At 45.2% G+C, this 24,782-nt stretch overlaps 1 protein-coding gene across 1 annotated transcript in view; it reads right to left on the bottom strand.

Moving 5' to 3' along the window:
- The window catches only part of LOC138471465 (xenotropic and polytropic retrovirus receptor 1 homolog), a 245,232-nt gene that overhangs the window by 40,648 nt on the left and 179,802 nt on the right, over nucleotides 1-24,782 (bottom strand). The window contains exons 11-12 of the mRNA XM_069609088.1: nucleotides 17,589-17,783; nucleotides 11,551-11,723 (exon numbers count right to left, since the gene is read on the bottom strand). Of these exons, the coding sequence (XP_069465189.1) occupies nucleotides 11,551-11,723; nucleotides 17,589-17,783 (368 nt within the window). The remainder of the gene's footprint in view (nucleotides 1-11,550; nucleotides 11,724-17,588; nucleotides 17,784-24,782) is intronic.

Genomic DNA, 24,782 nt, shown 5'->3' with positions numbered 1-24,782 from the left:
GTACTGCTGTGTTTTGATAATGATAATTGTTATTTTTGCAACTACTGCTGTAGGACTTTGGTATTTTGAAGAAATCTATCCTCTGAAACCTTTACTACCGACCGAGATTGTACCAACTGTTTTGACTCCCTCTGTACACCTTCACACTCTGTCCCCTAGAGACTCCCAACATAGACAAAAGTATCATAATAACACTCTAATGATAGTAATGAATGCAACTCATGCCATTTTTAATAAGAGTAATTGTTGGATTTGTACTCATTTACCGCAACATGGTAACAAGGGACTGGGATGGTATATACATCCTTTACCTTTAACGACTGCTTGCTATGCCTCTCTTAGAGCACTATTCTTTGGCCGATGGAATGATAGCATCTCAGGGAACTTTGATGGAACTAATCTGAATGGTTTCGAGAAACGTGAATTAACTCCCCTGGGATGCTCACTTTTTGCAAATAAAAGTAAACCTAATGTCGCTTCTATTAGGCCGTCTGATAAACTATCTCTTCCTTTTCAAACTCTAATTTCCTTTAAAATGGCTCCGATAGGCAATAAGGACGCCGTACCTCCTTCTTATTCTATAAATCATAGCCCTGACTCAGTCCCCTTTTGTGTACAAAGAAATGGCACTCGGCCAATGGGAGATTCTGAAGGTTGTAAGAACATAGTAAATTTGACTGGAGAAAACAGGCCTCTGTATGTAGGGGGACCTGTTTATTTTGTTTGTGGTAGTTTAGCATTTCCCTGGTTACCCAAGGATTGGCAGGGAACCTGCTATTTAGGAATATTGTTACCCGGGGTATTTGTAGCTAGTACAATGGAGGTTTCTAAGGTTCGCCCGCGGCGGGACAAGAATGGAGATACCCCTGGGCAAGTATTGGGAGATATAGCGAAATCAGTTGTGCCCTTTTGGGGACAAATAACAAACTCTGAGAACATTAGGGGATTAGCAAGGGTACTGGAGAGAACGATCAACCGGACGACGGACATACTCTACAATATGACCTTAGAGCAAAAAGCAATAAGATTGGTAGCACTCCAAAATCGGATGGCATTAGATGTCATTTTGGCAGAACGAGGTGGAGTATGCAAATTAGTGGGGTCCGCTTGCTGTGTTTTCGTACCAGATTCCTCACCGACAATTTTTAAAGCAATACAGAACTTGCATACTCTTAGTTCTGAAGTACATATCCCTGTAGGAGATTGGAATCTTAGCACCTGGTTCTGGGATTCTTTACGATCTTGGGGTTGGAAGGTGCTTTCTGTTATTCTGGTTATTCTGGGTATCCTGCTATTCCTTTGTTGCTGTTTTCAATGTCTTCCAACTGTATGTGGAATGCTAGGGGGATGTTGTGCCCAAGCAGTGAGCACAATAGGGCATATAATATATGCCCCAGATACAGCATCTAAAGAATTCGTGTTACAAGAGGTTCTGATGAATGACCTAATGGCTATAGATATTACAGACAGTGATTCGGGATGTATGGATGACAACACATGGGGTTATTTGCAAAAGTATTAGAAATGATGTTAGCACTTGGCATAGGCCAAAAGGAGGGTCTGTTGGAATTGAAAAGATATTATGCCTCCTATCGCAGTATTTGAATGTGTGTTGGCCTACACCAAGTTGTCTAAAATATCATGTAAAAAGACTCCGCGGCAAGGTCTTGACCTTAATGAAAAATTGTGTAAGTCGCCATCGTGGATTTAGCCGCCATTTTAGGTTCTCTTGTAATGTGGAAGTCACCCTGAACATCAAAATGGAGGCCGAATGACATTCTGAGTGAGATTCTGGCCGTTGTGACCTCCGCACACATGAATAAGTAATATGCCTGCAGGCCACTTGTCGGGGTCGCGAACTGAGACCTTGTCCTATCCCTGACCTATGTGTAAATGTACAACTATATCAGCGAAACTGATCAAAATGCATAAATTATAGGATTGACCTGGCAAGGAACCCTAGGCCTGGTCCTAACAATGGTTAACCCGCGAGGGGGTTGGCCAGGGCTGGATAAAGAGTATAAAAAGCCCAAGTATTCCAATGTACGGTCTCTCTCTACTAATGCATCGAACCTTCGTTGAAGTTCGTTACGTTACTCTGAGAGCCGAATAGCTATCCGTTTGTCAATTGACTTTTTGGTAACTGTTGTAGCTTTTAAATAAAGCACTTTGTATGTCCTTTGTAACCTGTGTTGGTGTGTTTCCTTTGGGCTTCCCAGCCTCATATCAATTTCTTTGTTTTCACAACCTCATAACATAGACTAATATATTATATCGAACAAGTTCCTATGTCCATTAACACCAGAAAATATGTTCTCTTTCTGCTCCACATATATTTTTCTGAAATAATAGTAATATTAAAACCTTGCTTTATTGTACTTAGTCCTCTTCTGAATCCATACTCGGGTTTACTTAATACATGTTCTCCATTATTCAAAATCCTAATCTCATTAAAATAAATGCTCTCCGGATTTTGACTGTTCCCTTAATAAGAGCTATAGAGCTGTGGGAATTGGGGTCTATTCAATCTGCTTTTTAACAATGGCTGTAACTTAATACCACTTTCCGAAAGTGAAAAGTACCTGCTGTGAAAATGACACTAACCACAACAGATCTTTTCCATCTCATTGCCGGCTGTTTTTGCTGCATTTTTCACTCCATTTTTTTATGTGGGGGGGAGCACTGAAACACCCCTCCCAGGTCCCCCGCCCGGACCCAAACCTCACTATCATGAGCCCTTCCTGCCCCCTATCTCGCACTTGCATGTGGACCTTCCTTCCCCTGCACTCTCTGCATTCCACTGGCTCTGTCCACCTGGCCTCCCCTGGCACTCGCTTATCCCACGGACCCTTCCGCCCTGGCCTACACTTCCCCCGTCCCCTCTCCCCGCACTTGCACGATCTGAATGTCACAGGCATAGTAGGACCGTCTTTGTTTGTGTCATCCCTGTTCCCCCTCCCCTTGCCTTGTTGCGCCTTGAAGCACACTGTGTATAGACGCATTATAAATACCCAATAAAATAAAAAAATAAACATCCTAAGAAATTATGTGTGTATTCTGATTTATAAGGGGGTGAATGCAATAGTTGAAAGGGTGTATAAAGATGAAGAAGGAAAAATGTTGCTTGCAGAAATCTTATTTGATGGGGTTCTGTTTTCCATCGGATCGGTATATGGACCTAGTACCCCAGGGGGAGATTTATTTTCTTCAGGGTTCATCAGCCTTATTAATGAATTCCTAAGTTATTTTATGGGGAGATTTCAACTGTGTTCCGGATTACATCGATATGCGACATGTAGATAGACTAATGTAAAGGCAAGTAAAGCCGTCCATGGCCTCATGGATGATTTCAACTTGGTTGATGCGTGGAGATCGCTGAATTCCGTATGTAGAACATATTCCTTTTATTCTCCGGCTCATGATTCTTACTCAAGGATCAATTTGTTTTTAGTATCTGACAGACTTGTGGAGAAGGTGAAAAATGCGGTGACTAGAGAGAGGGGAATTTCAGACCATGCTTTCATTGAGCTGGAGATCAGCTTAAAACGGGAAAAGAGAAACTTCATTAGATGGACAATGAAAAACAGGCATTTTAAATGATCCAGAATTGGTGGTATCACTAAAAACGTTTATTGAGATATATTTTGCTGAAAACTATGGAACAGCGGATTTGTTGATGGTGTGGGACAGCTTTAGGGCAACTATGAGAGGTGAACTGATAAGCCGTGCCAGTCATATGCAGAAGGTAGGGTTGATGGAGATAAAGAATTTTGAAATTGATCAAGCAGCTTTCCAACATACATTTTCCCTGTTTGGTGATCAGGAGGACAAAATGGCAATGCAGAGTGTTTCAGATTCCTTGCAGAATGTTGTTAATGACCAAATGGAGAAGGGTCTTTATTATCACAAACAAAAATATTGGGTAGGCGGAGATAAGTGTGATAGATTGCTAGCAAACAAACTTAAACACATGGCAGAAAGAGCAGTGATCAAAGGGGTAGTAAATGATGAGGGGGTTCTAGTTATAAAAAATTCAGCAATATGTCAGTGTTTCCGTGCCTTTTATGAGAATTTCTATATGAAGAGAAGGGTTAACCACAAGACCAGGATATGGATTACCTTTTCAAATGATAGAATTACCAAAATTGACTCATGATAGTTAAATGGCTTTGGAGGCGACGATTATGGACCTAGAAGTTTCAATGACAATTTCGCAATTACAAATTGGTAAATCTCCATGGTTGGATGGTCTTCCAGGGGAATTTTACAAGGTTTTCCAGGGTAAACTGTCCCCTTTTATGTGTCAGTTATTCAATTTTATATCAGAGAAAGGCAGATTATGTCTTTCTATGTGGGAAGCCCTTATCAGTTTGATTCCAAAACCAGGCAACGATGATACAAAATGTGGCATTTATCGGCCAATATTGCTGCTTAATGTTGACTTTTACAAAGGTTTTACAAATCGATTAGACAGATATATTGCAGAGATTATACATCAGACTCAGTCAGGTTTGGTTATGGTAAAATTAGGTCTCTCGTAGATATCTTGACGTTGAAAACAATATTACTAATGGTGTACGATTGTGTTTCTGGATGCAGAAAAGGCTTTCGATAGAGTGAACTAGGTATTTTTAGAACGTAGAATGAGGGAGATGGGGTTTGGTGAAATTTCTATGGGAGCAATAAAATGTTTGCATTTTGAGGCAAAAGCTAAGGTCTGGTCAAATAGGGTACTTCCAAAAGAAATAACTATGCAAACTGGAAGAAGGCAGGGTTATCCCCTCTCTCCATTTTTGTTTAATATTGCTTTAGAGCCACTGGCAGCTCAAGTCAGGAAGGAGGTAGGTATTCGGGGTTTATGTGTAGGAGAGCATGAATTTAAAGTGTTATCTTGTGCTGATGATATGGTTGTACATTTGTCCAAGCCCAGAGAGAGTAGGGCTGTACGAAGAAGATCTTTGAGGAAGTTGGGCGAATTTCTGGCCACGAGATGAATTGGGACAGGACTGAAGTTTTTCCGCTGTCTCCTATATGCACTCGGGATTGTTTAAGCACTTGGATTATAAAACGGCAGATCAACATGTGAAATATTTGGGAATCTATATTTTGTGAAATTTTACAATTGTGGATTTTAATGTGGATAGATTAATTGAAGGTCTCTTAAAAGATGTGAAGAGGTGGGAAACATTGACGTTCGGCATTTGGGCCAGCGTTACTGTGAACAAAATGACATTGCTCCCTAAAGTACTTTACATTATACAGTCATACCTCTGAGATTTACGAAGAAGAACTTGTGGAGAATAGACAGAATCTTTCTGGGGTTTTTTAAATTCATTTTGACACAAGATATAGATGAGGATGGCTTTGGCTATCCTGATTTGGACAAATATTGGAAAGGATTTATGTTGAAGAAATCAGCACATTAGTTTGTATCAGTAGAATGTGTTAATACGAGGTGGGTAGAGTTAGAGAGGGAGGTTATACGACCCTTTTCTTTGGATAATGTATATTCCTTTAAAAAAAGGACGGGAGGATGCAATAGCCTACCATCTATTGAGGCTTCTGGTTTAGCGTTAACCTCTTAGTTTGAGGAGAATAAACAAGATTGGTGGAGGAATTACGAGGCCTTTTTATGGTTTTACATTGGCAGAGGTGGATTAAGAAAGGGGTGATGAAAATTGGTGATGTTTTCAAGAATGAAAAATTGGTGAATTTCACTGTATTGAGACGAGGTTTGAACTGGGGATGCAGGAACTTGATAGATATAGAATACTTCGGAGGTTACTGACTCACAGAAGCATGTTTCAGTCACCAATGCTAAAGATTCCTGGTTTATGTGATATTTTGAATACTCCTCCATGTACAGTTTCTACTTTCTAAAACTGATACCCATGGCTCCGGCATATGTTGGGCGTTGGGATAAGTTGTGCCATGAATGGGAGGAGATTTGCAGAATGAGATTTCGTCTGAGCATTGGGAGTTTGTACTGAAGGCTGGGTACAGAGCAAAGTTGGATTTGAATTTAAGGTAAATAATCAGAAAATAGTACAACGTTTATATTGGACACTGGTGCGTATGCATAAATTGGGGCTGATGGATGATCATTTGTGTTGGGATTATGGTTCAGAGGTGGATAGTTTGTTGCATATGTTGTGGGAATGTGTACGGGTACGAGATTATTGGAAAGACATTTAAGATAGAGTTGATTTCATTATGGGAATATCATTTCATCGTTTACCACTACCAACGGTGTTGCTGTCAAAAACTGGCAGGTTTATAACACCCGGATAGTGACTGGATTGATAAATCATTGGTGGTGGCAACTAAGCAAATTATGAGAATCTGGAAGTTGCGGAAAAATCCACAGGTAGAGGATTGGATTTACGAGATTCAAGTTGTATCTGGTTATGAGAGGTGTTACTTAATCGGCTGAGTAGGGTGGAGAAATATCTTGATCTATGGGCTTCATTTAATGAGTTATATGGATAATTTGAGAGTCTAAATATGTAAGTGAGTGTCTTTTGGAAGATGTGGATTGTCGGGTGGTATGTGGTGTGTGTGTAGGTGTGTATGCCGTTTTGTGTTTTGTCTTTTGGAGGGATCTTCAATATGCTTATAGTTTGATTGTTCATATATAGGATTATTTAAAATATTTGTAAATATGGTTACATGTTATTTTACAGTTCATATATACATGTTCTGAACTCATGAGATTTATTTGATGTATTTGTGAAAAATGAAACAAAATTATCAAACAAAAAAAAGAAATTGTGCCCTGAAAAAAGGCAGCGAAAACCACAGCAAAAACAGACACTCACCAAATGCGGTGAAAGGGCTGCAATGAGGTGGGTAGGTTCAAACACTACATTTTAGGGCTTTCTAAAGAAAGTACTACAGAACTTCACCACTTCAATATCTGGGCAAGAAAGTGAGGAGACCAATGATTGTATAGATTGGTCAATATACTCAGATGTTGGTTTCATTTCTGACCCTGTTCTTGATATTTTGAGGCTACAGGGGTGGGAGATATAGTCTACCCATCACAAGTGGCTCAATGCATCAGCAATATACTGATGACATGGAATAGAGAGCGAACATCTATGGAAAACTAATGTCTCTCAACAACAATAGATAGAACATCAAATCAGACGATGAATCAACGCACATCAGCCATCAATTCGTTGGATCACACCTTTTATGTCAAAGACACCAACCTATGTTTCATACTGTGTAGAAAAGAAACAATACATGCTATTTGAGATGCTACAAGCAGCCTCTCAAGACACCAAATTAAAAACATGTCTGATGTGGAATTCCAGAAAATAAAAAGGGATGGCAGCAAGGTCACAGAGCTCAGTAATCATGCAGAAGAGTCACATGCCATATTCATAACCAAAGGGTAAAGCACCAACAGCATAAAACCAGCTCTACAAAGAGCAGCTAACATGAAACAGACAAAACTACTTCACAACGAAACTTGACCAATTAAAAAAAAAATGAAAACATGAGTAACTTTGATTTATCATGCAGTACAAATCCAATAGCAATATTGTCAATTTCGTACTTACTAAGCACTGATCCATCCTACAACAAGATGATAAGATAAGGGCACATCTTTTGGACAAACCATAAATAACATATAGAAAAACAAAAACATTAAATAATATAGTGAGCCCTCATTTTCTCAAAAATAAAAACCACTAACAACAGCAACAACTTTGTGTGAGTACATAGACAATGGCAAGGAGAGTTTTAAAGACCCATCCATATAGTAACGTCTTTGAAATAAACTCCTTTGTAAATTGTTCAACAACACATGGTGTATATGCAACAGCATGTGTCTTTTCTCTGGTCTATACTAGAAGTATGGTTTTCCCCGGAAAGAAGAAATAAAGAAACATATAAGGGCGATCAAAAATCTAAAGACATATCTCCCTGGAATAAAACTGGCATACAAGAAATTTCCAAGATCCATTATGTTAAACTATATTGCACTGAACATGTGCCTACCCAACCAACAAAGGAAAACCGAACATTACCGCTACGCAAGGAAGAAGCCATTTGGATCAGCACATTGAACCTTTGTTTTAAAGGCCTGAATGCAGACTTAAAACTAAATATTTCCATCATTTCTAAATATTGTTTCAGCAGCATTGACAACATTTTCTGCATCTTAAAATACATACATTAACAATTGTATTCATGTATTCTTCAATCAATCAATTCATCTTATTTTCTGGAATATGTAGCAACGTCAACTCATCCTTATATTATCCACCAACTATCCTGCTCCAGATTGGCTATACGGGGAGGGTGAGGGTCTGGGGGGGTGATGCTCGGAGTCGCAAATAGCTTCTAAAGCAGGTATTTTTTGGTCTTTCGAGAGAAGTAATGTTCTCGTGGCTCTAAATTCCAGAACTGGAAAGACCATCAACAGCCAGAGCATTACATGTAGCTTGCTTGTAACATAATCCATTCCAGTTAGGTTTTTAGGAAAGTATTCATTGAGATAGTCAAACCCCTTAGGTTGATCCATGTGGGCTCTTTCAGAATAAAAAGATCTACGGCACATTAAGCCATTAGACAGAGCCAATTTAAATGAATAGCCACATTTTCGACCAAGCCCCTAATTCTTATAAATGATGACTATTGATTGTTCCACATTTTGCAAGACGTTGGTCATCGCATGTATTTACTGTACTACTAATAGCAGTTTGTTCACGTGGCCCTTAGCCATGCATATCTTTATCATGTTGTAAAGGCAGAGCGGGCTGGTGTGGTATGTCTAGGTCTGGAGGGGGTGGGAATTTGGCGTGGGTGGAAGTGACAGGGATCAAAGGGGGGGCAGACATTACAAATTAAGGGACAGAGAGTGGGCAAAAGGGAGAAGAAGAGAAGCATACACCCCCACTGAGTTGGGCGGGGGCAGGAGACATGACAGTGGGTGAAGAGGTGATGCCACTTTAAAGTGACAGGATGACTAATAGGCACAAGGATGATCATCATGTTATCAGATAGTTTAACGCACACACAAATGAACTAATCTCCCATCGCAAACCTTACAATAAGAACAAAAAGAACTTGATCACTTACAGGGTCCTGCCATTAACCTTGTGTAGTTCAATTTAAAGGGTTCAATTAAGCAATAAGCCCTGAGACAGGGGCTTGGGGCGTATGGGCATTACTGCATCAGGTAATGCCCCGGGACCCATAGATAAACGAAGGCCCAGGGCATTACCAGATGCGGTAATGCCCCCCCCCCCCCATCGAGGGGCTTCTTGCTAATAGTACCCCGGTCTGTTAGATGGGGTACTAATACTGTGTTTATATGGTTGTGAGATGCTCTGGAGTTTCACAACTGAAAAAAATGTTTACTTCAATGAACGGGAAACGAAGTTCGTTTTCCCTTTTCATGGCGACCATTTAAAACAGTAAAAAAAGTAAACAAAGAAGATGGCCACCATGGAACAGGAGAAGGGACTACATTTAGTCCCTTAAAGATTGTGAAAAAAAATTAAAGTACCTGTGGCTGTATGTCGTGGTTCGGGAGCGAATGCGCCGGGGACAGAAGTGTTTCCGGCGCATCTGCTCCCAAAAAGGTCCAGAAAGGAGAAGGTAAGTGGGGCGGTTCGGGAGGGAGGGAAATCTGTGTCACAGGGGTGTGGGGATGGGGGAACTTACCTTGTTCCCCACTGGGGGAGCTGGCAGCCTCCAGCCCTGGGGAGACTCAGGGCAGCAGGATTACTGTATGGTAATGCCTCCATTCCGAGCCTCCTGATTGGCTGGGATACCGATGCCACGCCCCCACTGGGTACTAATTGTCCTTAAAACGCTGGCAATTCTGCTGTGAATCTGAGCAATTAAGGGCAACATCGATTACTGTTAAAGCCACTTAGTTCTGTGGAATTACCACAGGATCACAAGTAGGGCACGGTGGTGTTACTCCCCATTTTTGGTGTTCATATGACTCAATGTGCAATTTTTCAGAACTACCACCAGCAGTAGCAGTATATCCACTGCAGTAATTCCGATTTTACCGGTTTACTGGCACTTTACCACCACATTTTACCGCAGCACCATTCTCGTAATGATGCTGACTGTATTTCCTCTCCTTGAACTACCCAGACTGCTTAGGGATGAGCTGTTGCTCCCAACATGCAATTTCCAAAATCAAGGCACCTTGAAAACCGAGGCAGACAGATGCGCACCAGAAATTAGGCAACATTTCTCAACAGCTTTTACAAAATTTTGGTCGAAAAGGTCGGTGTTGGGGGTGTCCGTTGCTCCCCTAGTTCGTTATGATGGGCTGGCGGGTTGCAGGGCTATCCCCCACATACATTAAATGCACAGCAGGAGACAAACAACCAAAATCCCAAAAGCTCGAGTTACAAAATACGAACAAGTGATCTTGGCAATTTGGTAACTCAAGCTTTTGGGATTCTGTTTTTCAACATAGATCTCTTTTACAACTCTAAAAACTCCAAACCTTTCAAAACAGCTGAGGAGTTGTCGTCCAATAATAAACTATATGAGTTATGAATCACAGTGTGACATCACCAAGCATCTTAAATAGGATAGAGCTTTCCATCCCAGTGATGTTCCAGGTGGGACACTTAACGGGGGAAGACAGATTCCTGGGGAGCATTTTTAACTTCTGAAAGTGACAGTGATGCGATTGAAACGAATGGCAAAATTCTATCTGCAGATTTAAGATGCAAAATAAACAGGTGACTATAGTTGGGAGGCAATGACATGCCACTAATGTATAACACATGCCATGTACTGACCATAAAAGGGAAGGGAAATAATGCAAAATGGAAATCATACAAAACATGAGCTTTGACCCATACAGTATGACATCTTCCACTTCCCATTAAGTGATGCTGCATACTTTTGCCCAAGCTCACACAGAGAATCTGTCAGATATCATTAAAGGACAAAGGGCCTCATTACGACCCTGGCGGTAGCCGTGCCCTTATTAAGGGCACGGTTGCTGCTGGTAATCATTTTTTACCAGAGCCCAAAAAAATTAATCACCATTCCCATTTGAGCCCCATAGGGCTCAATGGGAATGGGGAGGATGCTAACAACGGGCCCGTTGATGATGGGCCCATTGTTAGCATCCTGGTCTGCTAGCGGGTCCCACTAAGGACGCCTGGCCAGGAGCGGAACCCACAGCAGACCTTGTAATGAGGCGGCCTGGAATGAACGGTCCCGGTCCCTTACCAGCACCGTTCATTCCACGGCCGCCAGGGTCCTAATGAGGCCCAAAGTCTTCCCTGACCTGGTGATAGGAATCCTGGTTCAGAGTTGATGGCATGAGAGCAGATGCTAAATTGGCTAAATTTACACCCTTATCTCCTCACCAACACACTGATCTTGTGACAATTGTGATTTGTTAACATATTTTGTTGATTCAGGAAAGAAACAAGATATACGTGAATTGAATTCTTACATAAAGCATTGTATGCATGAGAATGGAGAATACCTCTCGTCGAACTCACACCGTCTAATCCCCAGATCTCATCACTGTTATTGAAGGAGTCTTACTTTTTTGGGGTAGACTGTTTCTTCCCTGAGAAATCGATTCTCTAAGCAGCTTCGGTCCAGCAGTCCCCAGTCCATCTTCAGGTCCCAGGTAGTCGTGAAAATCGTGCTAGCGCATGCAGCCCCAATCCAGAGATAAAAGTACACGGTGGCCCCGGAAGCGTAGTGAGGTCGGTCTGCAACAGATCACAGAATCACCATAAGATGGAATTTATTTACAGGCTTCTTAAATTTTAAATTTACTCTTTGCTGGTCGAGAACAACAAATGAGATGTCTTTTGAGAAGGAATATTGAGAGGTTCCATAAATCAATCGTCAAGGAATATTCGCTGCCTACGCTCCAGGAGCGCATCAAGGCTCTTCTTATTTATGGCCAGCCTTTACACAAACAATTTTCTAATAGACAGCCGGCCCGCGAGAACGTACCGGGATCCGGTGATGAATGGCGCAGGAGATCATAAAATTTCAATGAGCAATGCAAAATAGGAATGCTCCTGCTTCGAGCATGCAGTCCCTTATTGCGATTAAACCTAAAGTGTAAGAAAGTTTGACAATGTCACTGATTATGATCATGCACCGCTATGGAAATGATGCCTTGAAAGGACGCAGTGATGGGTTCTGTCGCGCCAAATATCGTCAATGTCGACATTGGAGAATTTATGTACGATCTTCTGCAGAAGCCATAGGAGAAGCCATTTTGCATGCTTGCTGCCAGGGGAAGCGCACAAGTTAATTGGTATGCCTGGCTCTAAGCTTCAGAGGGAGTGGCACACACTGGAATGTGGGTTGCAGAAAGCGGGATTCTTTGTTTTAACATAAGAGAAGGATGAGAAAGGGTACAGATTACATTTTCAGAGCCACTTATCCATTGTGATAGTCTATTGTTGCAAGAGGACTCCATGGGACTGGGTAGACAATAATACAATATTCTGGATTTATAATTACAACACAATGAGAGTTTGCGTCTTGGCTCACATGAATTGAACCAGTTTCATTAAACTACCAGATTACAATGGTTTGTATATAAATAGTAGAGGAACTAAGCCTTATGACCTCTGTGGTATGGATTTATTGGATAACCCTTCTACAACCCCACACGCGTTCCCAGCAAAACAGGATGCTGATGCCTTAGTCCAGACACTTACAGCGAGTAGACCAGAGCCCATAAATGTGATCCCATGCATAGTATGTATGAGAGATATAAAGTGTGTACCTAGTTAGCATGCAATGGTGTGCAGACCAAAACATGTCATAGCATACACAGAAAGGAGGGTCAGGTTAGGGGTGGACGGTGGAGGGGGAGATGTGCTATCAGGATGTCAATGAGCTAAGGGGTGTTCCTTGAAGAGCAGCGTCTTCAGTTCCTTTCTGAAGTTCAGGCGAGATGCGGTCAGTATCATGTGCATCCCAATGTTATGCTATGTTCTGAGTCCTTGTCCATAGCTGAAGGCCTGTTTTCTAATTCTTTGCTTCTTGCATCTCTAAGTTCATAGATTTGCAAAGCTCTGACTGCTTGTATTGCAGGGGCCTACAGAGTTGGTGAGTGTTCAGCCGAGTATGTTAGATCTGTGTAGGTTATTGGCTCGCATGTGATTCAGGCCATTTTGAAAGGGATGCTTGATCGGGTGGTATCCAATGTAGGTGTCTGGGGATTGGCTTATGTGGCAGTATTCCCTCAGTCCTGCGATGACATGAACAGCGGCATGCCCAACAGATTTCAGTGGGGCTTGGGAGGATGTCGAGCCTCTAGCAAGGAGTGAGCTCTGCCCATCCAAGTGGTAAAGGACCAGGACTTGGACAACAGTCTAGTTGTTTTTCAGCACCCTCGTAAAGGAATCTCAGGCCTTAAACCCCACTCATTTACATTTCAAATTAATGTCATCCCAACCGCAATGATTTCCCTTTTCCTCCACCCTCTAAAGATCTAGTTAACCCACAAAATGTATTTTCTCAACCAGTGCAAAATAGAAGCAGTTTGAATAAATACTGTGGTGTGCAGGGCAGACCAGTGACCTCCAAAAACAGGCTAGAGAACAGCATCTTTGTTCCCCAGTTAGCTATGTTTTCAGTCCCACATGAATACATACATAACTAAAATATTTCACAGTGTGCATATAAATGTTTAGTGCCATGTAACACTGTAAGGTCTTTTTCACTACACAATTAATGTAAGTCATCCTTATAGTGTCAGGGTCCTTTGAATGTGTGGATCTGCCCTGATGTGTCATAAAATGTCTATTTTATACATTTCTACATGGCACTGGCTTTCCCTTTTTTATTTGTCTAAAAGAAATACTCAGGAGTCACGGACAGGCAAATGATTCAGTAGGATGGCTGTTTCTGCCACGCCATAGTTCCCGAAACTGCTTTTCTGGGGTGACTATTGCCTAACCATGGTTTTACGTCTGAAGGAAATATTTTTAACAATCCACAGGTAAGATGAGCAAGGGGCACACGAACATGGCAGGCCCTCTAAATGTTCATGTCTACCGATGGTTAATCATGGTTTTCCAAACTCTTCAGGATCAGGGACAACCATGTATGTCTATAGTACCATAAACACCACTACACAATGGCTACCCATTGTCTGTGCCTGGGGCATTGACCCTCTCTGGTTTTCAATTGTCCCCCATGGTCAAAATCCTGGACAAATCATAGTCATCCTTCCTTTACCATGAACTTAAAAACAGAATGATCGCAGTCAGAAGACAGACCAAAGAGCTCCCACCAAAGGTTTGAGAGGCGGGCAAGCTGTAGAATGATAAGGCAGAGCCGCAACACTGCCAATAATAGACCAAGGTTTTGTTTGGCTCCTCGAGTCCCAGAGCATTTAAAAATACAGTCCAAAGAAGGAGCCACAGACCATACTCTGCTGGGAAAAAAATGCAGTTATCGGATCATTTCATTTCTCGCCTCGAACGGTATTCGTTCATTCATCGACTGTATTACTTGGTGGAAATGTACTACAACGTAATTACTTCGAAATGACTAGTAATCTAGTTTTTTTTTTTTTATAAATTAGACAGAATCTGCAAAGTTGATTGAAATGATCGTGAAGTTACGACTAAGCAAATGAGGAAGCCGTAAACAGGCAATAATGTTTTTTGTAAGTAAAATAGCCGCAGTTTCCTTTCGAGTTGTTTGGCCTTCATTATTCTGCAGAGCCGTTCTCCTATTTGCCGTTCCCGCCTTCATTAGCAACCTTTTGACAGCACAAACATTCCATTAGGGGCACAGTCCCACCCTGAAAGCTGGTGGTTTCTCCAATAGTGTTTGCAATTAAACTGTAATCTGGCTGACTATTGCATAATGGCCCAGATCCTTGCCTGAGTGGTGTGGCCGCTGTGCTGCCCCTTGAGGTGCGGGAGGAGAAGGTGTTATATCGTTATTGGTAATGTTTGGCGCAGTGGGGGAGTGACTAAGGACAATGTGCACCATTAGCAAGCAGGGGTGTTGCTAGGTCTGGAAATGATCCGGGCTAATCTAATATCGGGAGTTGGCGGGACTCAGGGCTAGTTATAGCATTTTGGGTGGAGCCCCTGAGCTTCTATCCGGGGCTGTAACCAAAAGACCCTGGGCTATTGCCCCCTCAGTCCCCCCTAGCAATGCCTCTGTTAGTAAGTCTGGAAATGGACCAGAAACCTGATCTGCAGCTTTCCTTTCCGTCAGCACAGAAGGGCCTTGTGGTGGGCCATCTCTAGTCTCCCGAAAACCCAGAGACCCGACGCTCCTTGTATATTAGATAATTGACCTCACAAAGAGAAGTATGAATCCTTTCCAGAAAGGAGCGGATGCGGGGAAATCGCACGGAAATACTTTTTTTCTGTAAATTCCCTGTGTCTGCCTCACTCAGAATGAGGCTGTGAGCGGGAGCAGCAGGCCCACACCTGGGCCAGAGCTCACTGTGCCTGGATGTGCACTGCATCTCACCAATGAGGCCCAATGGGGTTGAAACATGGCGTGGCTTGACATCCTGAGCAAAGGAAATGTTGAACTAACCACTTATGCTGAACAGTGGCTTTTGAAAAAAGGGACAGGAATTATTTGACCTAGGGTGGTACCCATCTCTGATGGTTCAGACAAGCCAAAATGAAAAACAAGCATTGCCAATGGCAACAGTTTTGGCTTTTGTGTAGGGCATGGAAAATGTATTTGTCTGTCCCTACCGTAGTGATTGTAACTGGCCATCAATGGAAGCAGCTGCAAAATGACATGAGTAGCTGACCATTCAATAGCAGTGCCTAGAAAATGCCTAATACTTATACAAAACCCAAAACTGTTGGCTTTGCCAATGCTTGTTTTTAACAGAACTTCTGTGAAGGACACCCCTAGTGCTTATATAGCGAGCGGCTGAAGGCAGACCTGGTTAAGACATTTGTATTACACAAGTAGCACGTTTGCAACTCCAATGAAGCCATTAAATGTCAGAAGACTGCTGGCAGGAACTTCGAACACAACGTTTGAAGGTAAGGCTTGATAAACCTAGCTCAAAGAGATCCCAGGAGGATGTGTTTTAAGCAGGTAGTGGCAAGAAGTTGGTGTGAATTGCCATAGGGATTAGCATGGCCAGTCAATGGGTGGGTAAATAACCAAACAACACCTACACGCCTTGTGTCTCACCTAACACACTATTTGTAAGTAGGTGTACTCTAATGCAATAGTTTCAGATTATAGGTGGTCCCTCAGTGGCACCCAATAGCCAAAGCTAACAATACAAGTGAATAATACAAAGTGGAATTCCCAATGGATAGGCATTGACTCAGTCATTTCCATTCTTCACTTTTGGGCATTCCCAGTGGGTCTCCCTCGGTGGAAGAGGGAGGCCTTGATGTGGGTTACACATTGTGCCCAGGTGTTTAGGTGCACTTCAGCAATAAGGCTCAGATAGGTCGTCAATGGCTTTTGGGTTTATTGCGTTCCTATGCAGTTGAGATGGAACCTAACAGATTAGTGGCAGGGTGAAGATTGGTTTGCCTTTGGCGGTAGCCCTTCTAAAATGTAGCTCAGTTTAGTTAACCTATTTAGTTTAGCTTACTTTGCTGGTGTAGAGCTTACATATTTGCAGGTATTCGAGTGCTGCTATGTCATGCTGCTCTGTCATCGAAAATCTATAGAATACGATTTTATCCAAATGATTTCCTAGTTGCTGTAGAGCAGGCTTCTCGAACTCCAGACCTCAAGGGCTGGATCCATGTCGCGTTTTCAGGTTACCCCTCATTAATTTTCATGAGATGAATGTGCATGAAATGATTCTAAATGTATGCAAATTCTTCCTCATGAATATTAATGAGGGATATCGTGAAAACCTGTCAGGATTCTGGCCCTGCAAGACCCAGAGTTGGGCAATCCTGCTATAGAGCCTTAATTGTCTCAGTCTGTTCCAGCCATCACTTTCTGGCTACCCCTCCCAGGTTTGAGCATCCATTAGCTCTGATAGCTCTTGAGTCGTCATTAGCTACCAGCCCACCTTCTCTTGAAATATCCAGATGTGGTACCTGACAGGCCATGGAACATTATATCGTTATAAATTCACCAGGAAACTCAATTTTGAGGGCCCAGTGTTATGATTAGCACACACATTTCTGAATAACTTTAACTCATTTGAGGTCACCCGCTTAAGGGTATTCTCATTGCTGTTCTTGTGTTTCCAGATTAAGAGGACTGCCTTCAGGTCCTTTGTGGCAGAGGTGCACCCATAATTCTGCTGCAGCAGGTACCTGAAGTTGTGATGGACCCTGTCGCGTCATGCAAACAGCACCTCATTATTGCTGTACATCAGTGAATCCTGGGCGGGGTTTCCTTGGTGATTACATGTCCCTGCCATGGGACTTCTTTTTGGTACAGGCATCCGTTCAGGGTGTTTTGCCAGTCTAGTTTACCTTCGTTGTCCTGCCATGTACATTCTATTTAGAATCATGTGCCTGGGACCTCTAAGATTGGCCCTGGTTTTTGGGAGGCTATCTTTATTCATGACTTAACTTGTATGAATAGAATAAGCTTGCTTGCACCTGCATACCCCAGCTTGTAAGTTATTTAGTTACCTCTCTCACTGGAGCACAGCACTGCCAGTGCGACCATGATGAACACAGTGCCGTATTTCCCCGCGTTGACCAGATGCGGGAAGCGACTGCCAGTGTCATGGTATCTCCTGAGGCACTGGGCAAAGCGCAGCCATGGCGGAAGGCACTGGATCAAGCCGGTCACTGCCGAGGAACGGTAACCCTCATAGCCTGTGCCTGTGGAGAAGATGAAAAGTATCACTGGAAGATGCGAAATGATCGACTGGCTATGATTATTGAAATAGTTTACACATTGCATTATGAAGGCTAGAAGAAAATGTCTATTCAGCCACCAATAAGATGTTCTCGCAGTGTTCATTTGCCTGTGTAATTGTAGATTCCCTTCCAATATTGGCCAGAAGCAACTCCTATCCAGTCGGCTTAAGAAGGAAGGTGATATCAAAGCGGTCCTGCCAACTTCTCTCTTCATCTATAATCTTGGTGCGCTTGGAGAATGATCTGATTATAGCAAATGATTGGAGTAATCATTAATAGAAGATTTGATCACGTCACAAGCCAGACTTTGCATCTCTATTCGTGTTGGGTTGTGGAATTCTTTTTCCCTGATAAGACAAGGCGAACAGCGATGAAATTCATTTTCCTAAACAAAAATGGCCGACATAATATGACGACATGCCGATCGTGGTGCCTCCCCTGGAATCAAGTCTATTCAGACCCAACAACAATGCCTAAAGAAGTGGTCTTTGAACTTTTTGACCCCGAGCCTCCCTTAAGAAAATTTCTCCAGCCCAGGCCCCCCCTATACACATGGACTCCAAAATTGTACTCGGTTGCGAACGGTTACCGCGCGCTGGAGTAGAATGGTGCCCCTAAAGAAGGAGTGAATGCCAAACACCACGTTGTTTCAAAATCATTGCTTGCAATGATTCAAATCAGATTAGAGGACAAATATTTGTGAACAAAGCATTCCGATTATTTTGCTATAATACAGAGGACTCGACTAAAAATAGTGTTGGATATTTATTTCACACAAACGAAAACACCCAATATTGCTGTCCTGTAGTAACATTTACTATGCAAGTGCTGTAACAATTTGTTTCTCAAGTACAACAACGTACTGTCAATGCTGTCACTTGCAAGTTGGACAGTGGCATAGTGGAGAACTAGTGTGAAGGGTGGGCCTGCCTTTCACCAGCCAGCCTGTCAATATTGGGTTCAATTTTTGCAATAGCCAACCGCAGGCTTTCTTCCACCTCCAGCTTTGACCGATATTTTGTCTTTAGGGTTGCAAGTGCAGAGAACCCAATTTCGCACAGGTATGAGGTGCTGAAAGGTAACAGTACATTGACTGCACATTTCGATAAAGTTGGAAACTCTGCAGACACATGTTGCCAAAATGCACCCAAAGACAATTTTCTGAATTGGCTCTCTATTAGGCGGTCACTTCCCCAAATCATGCCTTCCTGGTTGGGAGGGTAGCTCAGGAGAAACTCAGTTGCCTTGGAAGCAAAACAATAAAGAGCAACACAGGTTCAAATCCCGGTCCTGCACTTAGAAAATGGGCCCAGTATTAAGTGTGTTATAAAAGATTAATTAATTTATTTTATACGGTTTCTTACTTTCCAAGGTTCTTAATTGCATTGATGTGAATATACGAGTGACCTTTGAACCTTTCAAATAAAGCTAATGGCTCATCTGAATCCTACCTTCCTTCAACTAACTCTTTTGCCCCCACCCACCAATCATACCATGAATACCTGATCCTCCCCCTACAGAAGCACAGACAATAGCATTGCAGCTCAGAGAAATACATGAAAAGGTCCCTGTGTATAGCGTAGGCTCGTGCCATCGACATATTAAACATTAAATGGCTGTCACATAAAGCACGTAACCGAGGCAGAGGTGAGGGTAACACAGGCAGAGGCGAGGGTAAAACAGGCAGAGGCGAGGGTAGCACAGGCAGAGGCGAGGGTAACAGAGGCAGAGGCGAGAGCAGAGCAGTTTCAGTCCCCCGCTCGCCTCCTCTCCTCCATGCCCCCTAATGCCACAGGGGAGTCGCATTAAAAATATAAGGGTGACTTACCTCTCACGGGCGGCGGCAGCAGCAGGGAACACAGGACACCACAACGCAGCCTGGACACGCGATCCATATGCAGGAAAGCGCACGTCCAGGATGCGTTTATTTCCTGTTTCATGGCCACGCCCCCACCACATCGCACTGGCTGAGCATGTGCGTGGGAGCTAGTGGCTCCCCATTGCACATGCTCAGTTCAGTGCAGCAGAAAAAATAAAAATCGTTACTCCTTTTGGAAGGCATCACACGCTCCCCCCAGGCATGTTGACGCGCCCCCCAGATTGAAGACCTCTGGCCTAAAGTGAGGTCAGTCTGATACTTTGAATAGTTCCAAAACAAGGGATGGAGGCCAAAAAGCGTGTGTCTGTGAACATAGGCATATGCTTCCCTTCTTTGAGCATATATTCCAAGGAAGATCCATTTCTAAACAAATGCATGGGGTGGTATTTTCGATGTGAATAATTTGAGAATTTGTTTTATTTTTAATGAGATGTTGTTAGTATTGTACCCACCATAATGTAAATCACTGTTAGCTAAACCCACACTCCCATTGTATCCTCTCTGACCAGACAGCTATGATAAATGTAGGGGTTGCAGAAGTCAAAGGATTTTCATAGTGTGATACTGCTAATTGTGTGGTATCTGCGCACTCTGTGTGCCGCATGGAAGGCAGATGTAGGACATTGAACAGGTGGTATTTCAATGTTTCCTCATGGTTGGGTTAATACATGGGGAATATGGAAGGGAGTCTGGGTGTTTGGAGTAGCGGAGCACCAAGGCAGAGAGAGTGGAAGAATAGGAGGTGTGGAGAAAGCCAAAAGGTGCAGCAGGGGGAGGAGCTGTGGAGAGAGGTGGAGGAGCAGGAGGGGGAGGAGTTGTGGAGAGAGCCAAAGGTGCAGAACGGGGAGGTGGTGTGGAGAGATGTGAAGGTGCAGGAGAGGGAGGAGGTGTGGAGAGAGGTGGAGGTACAGGGAGGAGAGGAGGTGTGGAAAGAGGTGAAGGTGCGGGAGGGGCAGGAGGTGTGGAGAGACCCAAAGTTGCAGGAGGGGAAGGAGGTGTGGAGAGAACTGGAGGTGCAGGAGGGGGAAGAGGTGTGGAGAGAGCCAAAGGTGCAGGAGGGGGAGGAGGTGTGGAGAGTGCGGAAGGTGCAGGAGGGGGACGTGTGGAGGGAGGCAAAGGTGCAGGAGGGCGAGAAGGTGTGGAGAGAGCAGGAGGGGAAAGAGGTGTTGAGAGAGGTGAAGGTGCAGCAGGGGGAGGAGCTGTGGAGAGAGGTGGAGGAGCAGGAGGGGGAGGAGGTGTGGAGAGAGCCGAAGGTTCAGGAGGGGGAGGAGGTGTGGAGAGATGTGAAGGTGCAGGAGAGGGAGGAGGTGTGGAGAGAGGTGGAAGTGCAGGACAGAGAGGAGGTATGGTGAGAGGTGGAGGTGGAGGAGGGAGAGGAGATGTGGAGAGAGGTGAAACTGCAGAAGGGGGACATGTGAAGAGAGGTGAAGGTGCAGGGGAGGAGGAGGTGCGGAGCGAGGTGAATGTGCAGTAGGGGGAGGAGGTGTGGAGAGAGCCGAAGGTGCAGAAGGGAGAGTAAGTGTCGAGAGAGCCGAAGGTGCAGGAGCAGGTCGAGGTGTCGAGAGAGCCGAAGGTGCAGCAGCGGGTGGAGGTGTGGAGAGAGTAGGAGGGGCAGGAGTTGTGGAGAGAGGTGAAGGTGCAGGAGGAGGAGGTGTGGCGAGAGGTGAAGGTGCAGGAGGTGGAGGAGGTGTGGAAAGAGGTGGAGGTGAAGGAGGGGGAGGAGGAGTTGTGTAGTCATTACGCTGTAGGCGCATGCGCAGTCGATAACGAGGCTTGCGCATGCGCATAGATAAAAAAGAAAGTCCCGGCCGGCAGTTGCGGCCGGGACCCCGAGCTGGCAACACGCGTCCCGTGTTTGTTATTACGTGTGAATGCCTGCGCATGTGTGAATGCTTGCGGGGGCCCAGGGGGTCACTCGCCCACACAACACTGGCGACGAGGAGCGGCAACGATGAGGAAAGGAGACGTTGCTCCGAACGAGTCAGAGATAGTGTCTTCTCCTCACTTCGTCGCGTACCCACGCACTTTGCCGGCGGCCATCTTGGTTGATACGCAGATCGCAGCGGTTGCGGCCCAGGCGGGTGCTCGTGCTCCGGCTGCGATCCATTTGCATAAAAACTATTTTTGGACATTCCATGGCCCTTTCTCACTGAAGGGCCGTGGCTACTGAAAAAAAAAACAGGAAAAGATTTGAGACGGCTGGAGGCACCACCATCAACTGCTGCAGGCCCAGTACTCCTCCATCTTGTGCTTTTGGTGCCTGGGCACCCATCCTGTGGCTGGAAGGCCAGTACAAGCGGTCCAGGAGTGATCTCGCTGATATACCCAATCATCATGGGTGAGGAGGGGGAAGAAGAAGGAGCCCCTGCGCCTGTCCCACGCATATTGCACAGCACCCTTGCACCCATGCCCGAATTTGACACCACAGGCCCACCATCAAACCTGGGGCCGAAATGGCTACTGAGGGTGAAGAAGTTGGAAATGTTTTTCAGGGCATCCGGGGAGATAGATGATGATGCAAAGGAAGCCACTATGGTATACTCAGCTGGCACGGAGGTCCATAGGATCTATGACTCGCTAAACCTTCAGGTGGTCACCTATGATGCAGTGAAACAGGCCCTCCAAGACCATTTCCTCCCCATGGCGAATGTCGATTTCAACAGATTTGTAATGTGTGCGGAGAAGCAGCAAGGAGAGGAGTCGCTGGACCAGTTCTGTGCACGGCTGAGGCACCTCGCAAGTACCTGCAGGTGGGTGAATGAGGAGGAGATGGTGCGGAACCAGCTAATTCAGGGGTGCAGCTTGGGGAAGCTGAGAAGGCAGGTGTTGAGGGAGCCAGGCCTGACGCTGCAACAGATCCTCGACACAGGGAGAGCATACAAACTGGCGGAATCCAGAGGGGTGAAAATGGACGCTGCTATGCACCCTGGGAAGGGTGAAGACACTTTTGCCATTGGGCGTTCTGCCCCAGGGAGAGCGTGATGGACACCTAGGAGGGTGGACAGTCCATCTGCGCCTGGCACTCCGCAATCATGTCCATATTGCGGATATGACCTGCCTCATGCTGGGGAATGCCTAGCAAAGACAAGGATCTGTGGCCGTTGGGGCACACCAGGACACTATGCAAGCGTGTGCAGAGCTTCTACCCCAGTGACGGCGTCGAGGGGGCCAGCAAGGGTAAGCGCGAGTAATGCCCGGAGAGTGAGGGGTGTATCGTTGGTTGAGCAAGGCATGCATGATCTGGACATTTCTGAGGTGGAAGAAGAGGAGGAGGAAATCTTTTTCAAATCAAGCATTGCTACAGGGTCCAGACTGAGCAGACAACCGACGTGTACAGTGAACATTGGTGATGTGCCCACCCCCGTTTTGATAGACACAGGAGCGTCGGTCTGTGTGCTAGCGGCCAAACACTATGAGGCTCTCCCAGGCCCTCCCAAGCTAGAAGAGTCCAAGTCCTGGATATACTCTTTTGGTGGGGATACGCCGCTGCCGATTCAGGGAGTGTTTGTGTTTCATGCGGGTGGCATCTCGCCCGACCCGGAGAAAGTAAAGGACATATGTGAGGCGGCCCGCCAGAGTCACCAGCGGAGATAAGGAGCTTCCTTGGCATGGTCAACTATTGTTGACGATTCAGCGCGACCTGGCGTATCTGTCAGAGCCATTGCGGGCCCTGACAAGGAATGGCGCGTCATGGGCCTGGATGTCGAAGGAGCAAAGGGCATTCGCCGAGATCAAGAATGCCTTGTCAGGCCAGGAAACCATGGCGTATTTTAACCCAGACAGGGAATCGGCGATAGTGGTGGATGCCAGCCCGGTGGGGTTGGGGGCGGTGCTCATGCAAGCAGATCCACAGGGGATCATGCGGCCCATTGCCTATGCTAGTAAGGCACTCACACAGACAGAAAAGCAGTATTCACAAATTGAACGCGAGGCCCTGGCTATCTTGTGGGGCTGCAAGCACTTCAGGATCTACATCCTGGGTAAGCCTGTGGTTGTGATAACTGACCACAAACCACGAATTCCGATTATGGCCAGCGCCTCCATCAAGCCACCGCCGTTCATTGAAAGGTGGATGCTGTCGCTTATTGAATATGGGGTCAAGCTACAATATCGCCCTGACACCCACAACCCTGCGGACTATCTGTCCAGACATCCGGGGGCAGGGCGCCCTCGAGACTCCGCCGAGGTGGTGGACTGCATTGAAATGGTGCAGAACATGGTGGAGGCAGCCTTGCCAGTGGCCCTAGCGCCAGGACATCACGGATGCGTCAAATGTGGATGAGGTATTCCTGGTCATCAAGGAAGCCATGGACAGCGGGGAGTGGCATGAAGTGCTCACGAACAATGCCAGGAGGTAGGTCGGGGCACAGAGAGATCTCCAAGCACCGTGCAAGGTGCGCCACGAGCTGTTGGTTGCAGACGATGGCCTTCTGCTGAGAGGGTGCCAAATTGTCATCCCGCGACCCTTGGTGATGAAAGTGCTGCAGCTCAGCCATAAAGATCACCAGGAACGGCAAAAACGAAGGCACGTTTAAGACTGAAAGTGTGGTTCCCGGACCTGGAGAGCACGGTGGACGAGTTTGTGCGATCATGCGTACCGCGCCAGGCGGCTAGCCCAGTGGAAAGAGGGCCCTCCATCCAAGCAATGGAAAGGAGTGAACAGTCATGTGGGATGGTGCATGCCAACTTCGGCTCCACAGGCAGAGGAATGTACTTTCTTGCAGTTGTTGACCAGTGGTCGCACTATCCCGAGGTGGAGCTGGTAGAATCCATGGCCAACGACCACACCATTCTGGCCCTGGAGAGGATGTTTGCCACCCACGGGTTCCCTACGGAGATTTGTTTTCCGACAACGGCTCGCCATTCCATGGGCAACAGTTTTACCGATACTGTGAGGAGAGGAGGATCAAACACCAGAAAGTTACCTCGCTCTGGCCCAGGGCGAATGGGGAGGTTGAGCGTTTCATGCAGACACTCAACAAGGTCTTCAGAATCTTGCTGGATGGGGGAGGGGAACTATGTCGAAACCTCTTCGAATTTCTGCGTGAGTACCGCACAACCCCACATCAGTCCACCGGGGT

The sequence above is a fragment of the Ambystoma mexicanum genome, chromosome 8 (genome assembly GCF_040938575.1).
Source record: "Ambystoma mexicanum isolate Mex_15411 chromosome 8, UKY_AmexF1_1, whole genome shotgun sequence".
Classification (NCBI taxonomy): Eukaryota; Metazoa; Chordata; class Amphibia; order Caudata; family Ambystomatidae; genus Ambystoma; species Ambystoma mexicanum.
This window is presented reverse-complemented; position numbering and strand designations above follow the sequence as displayed.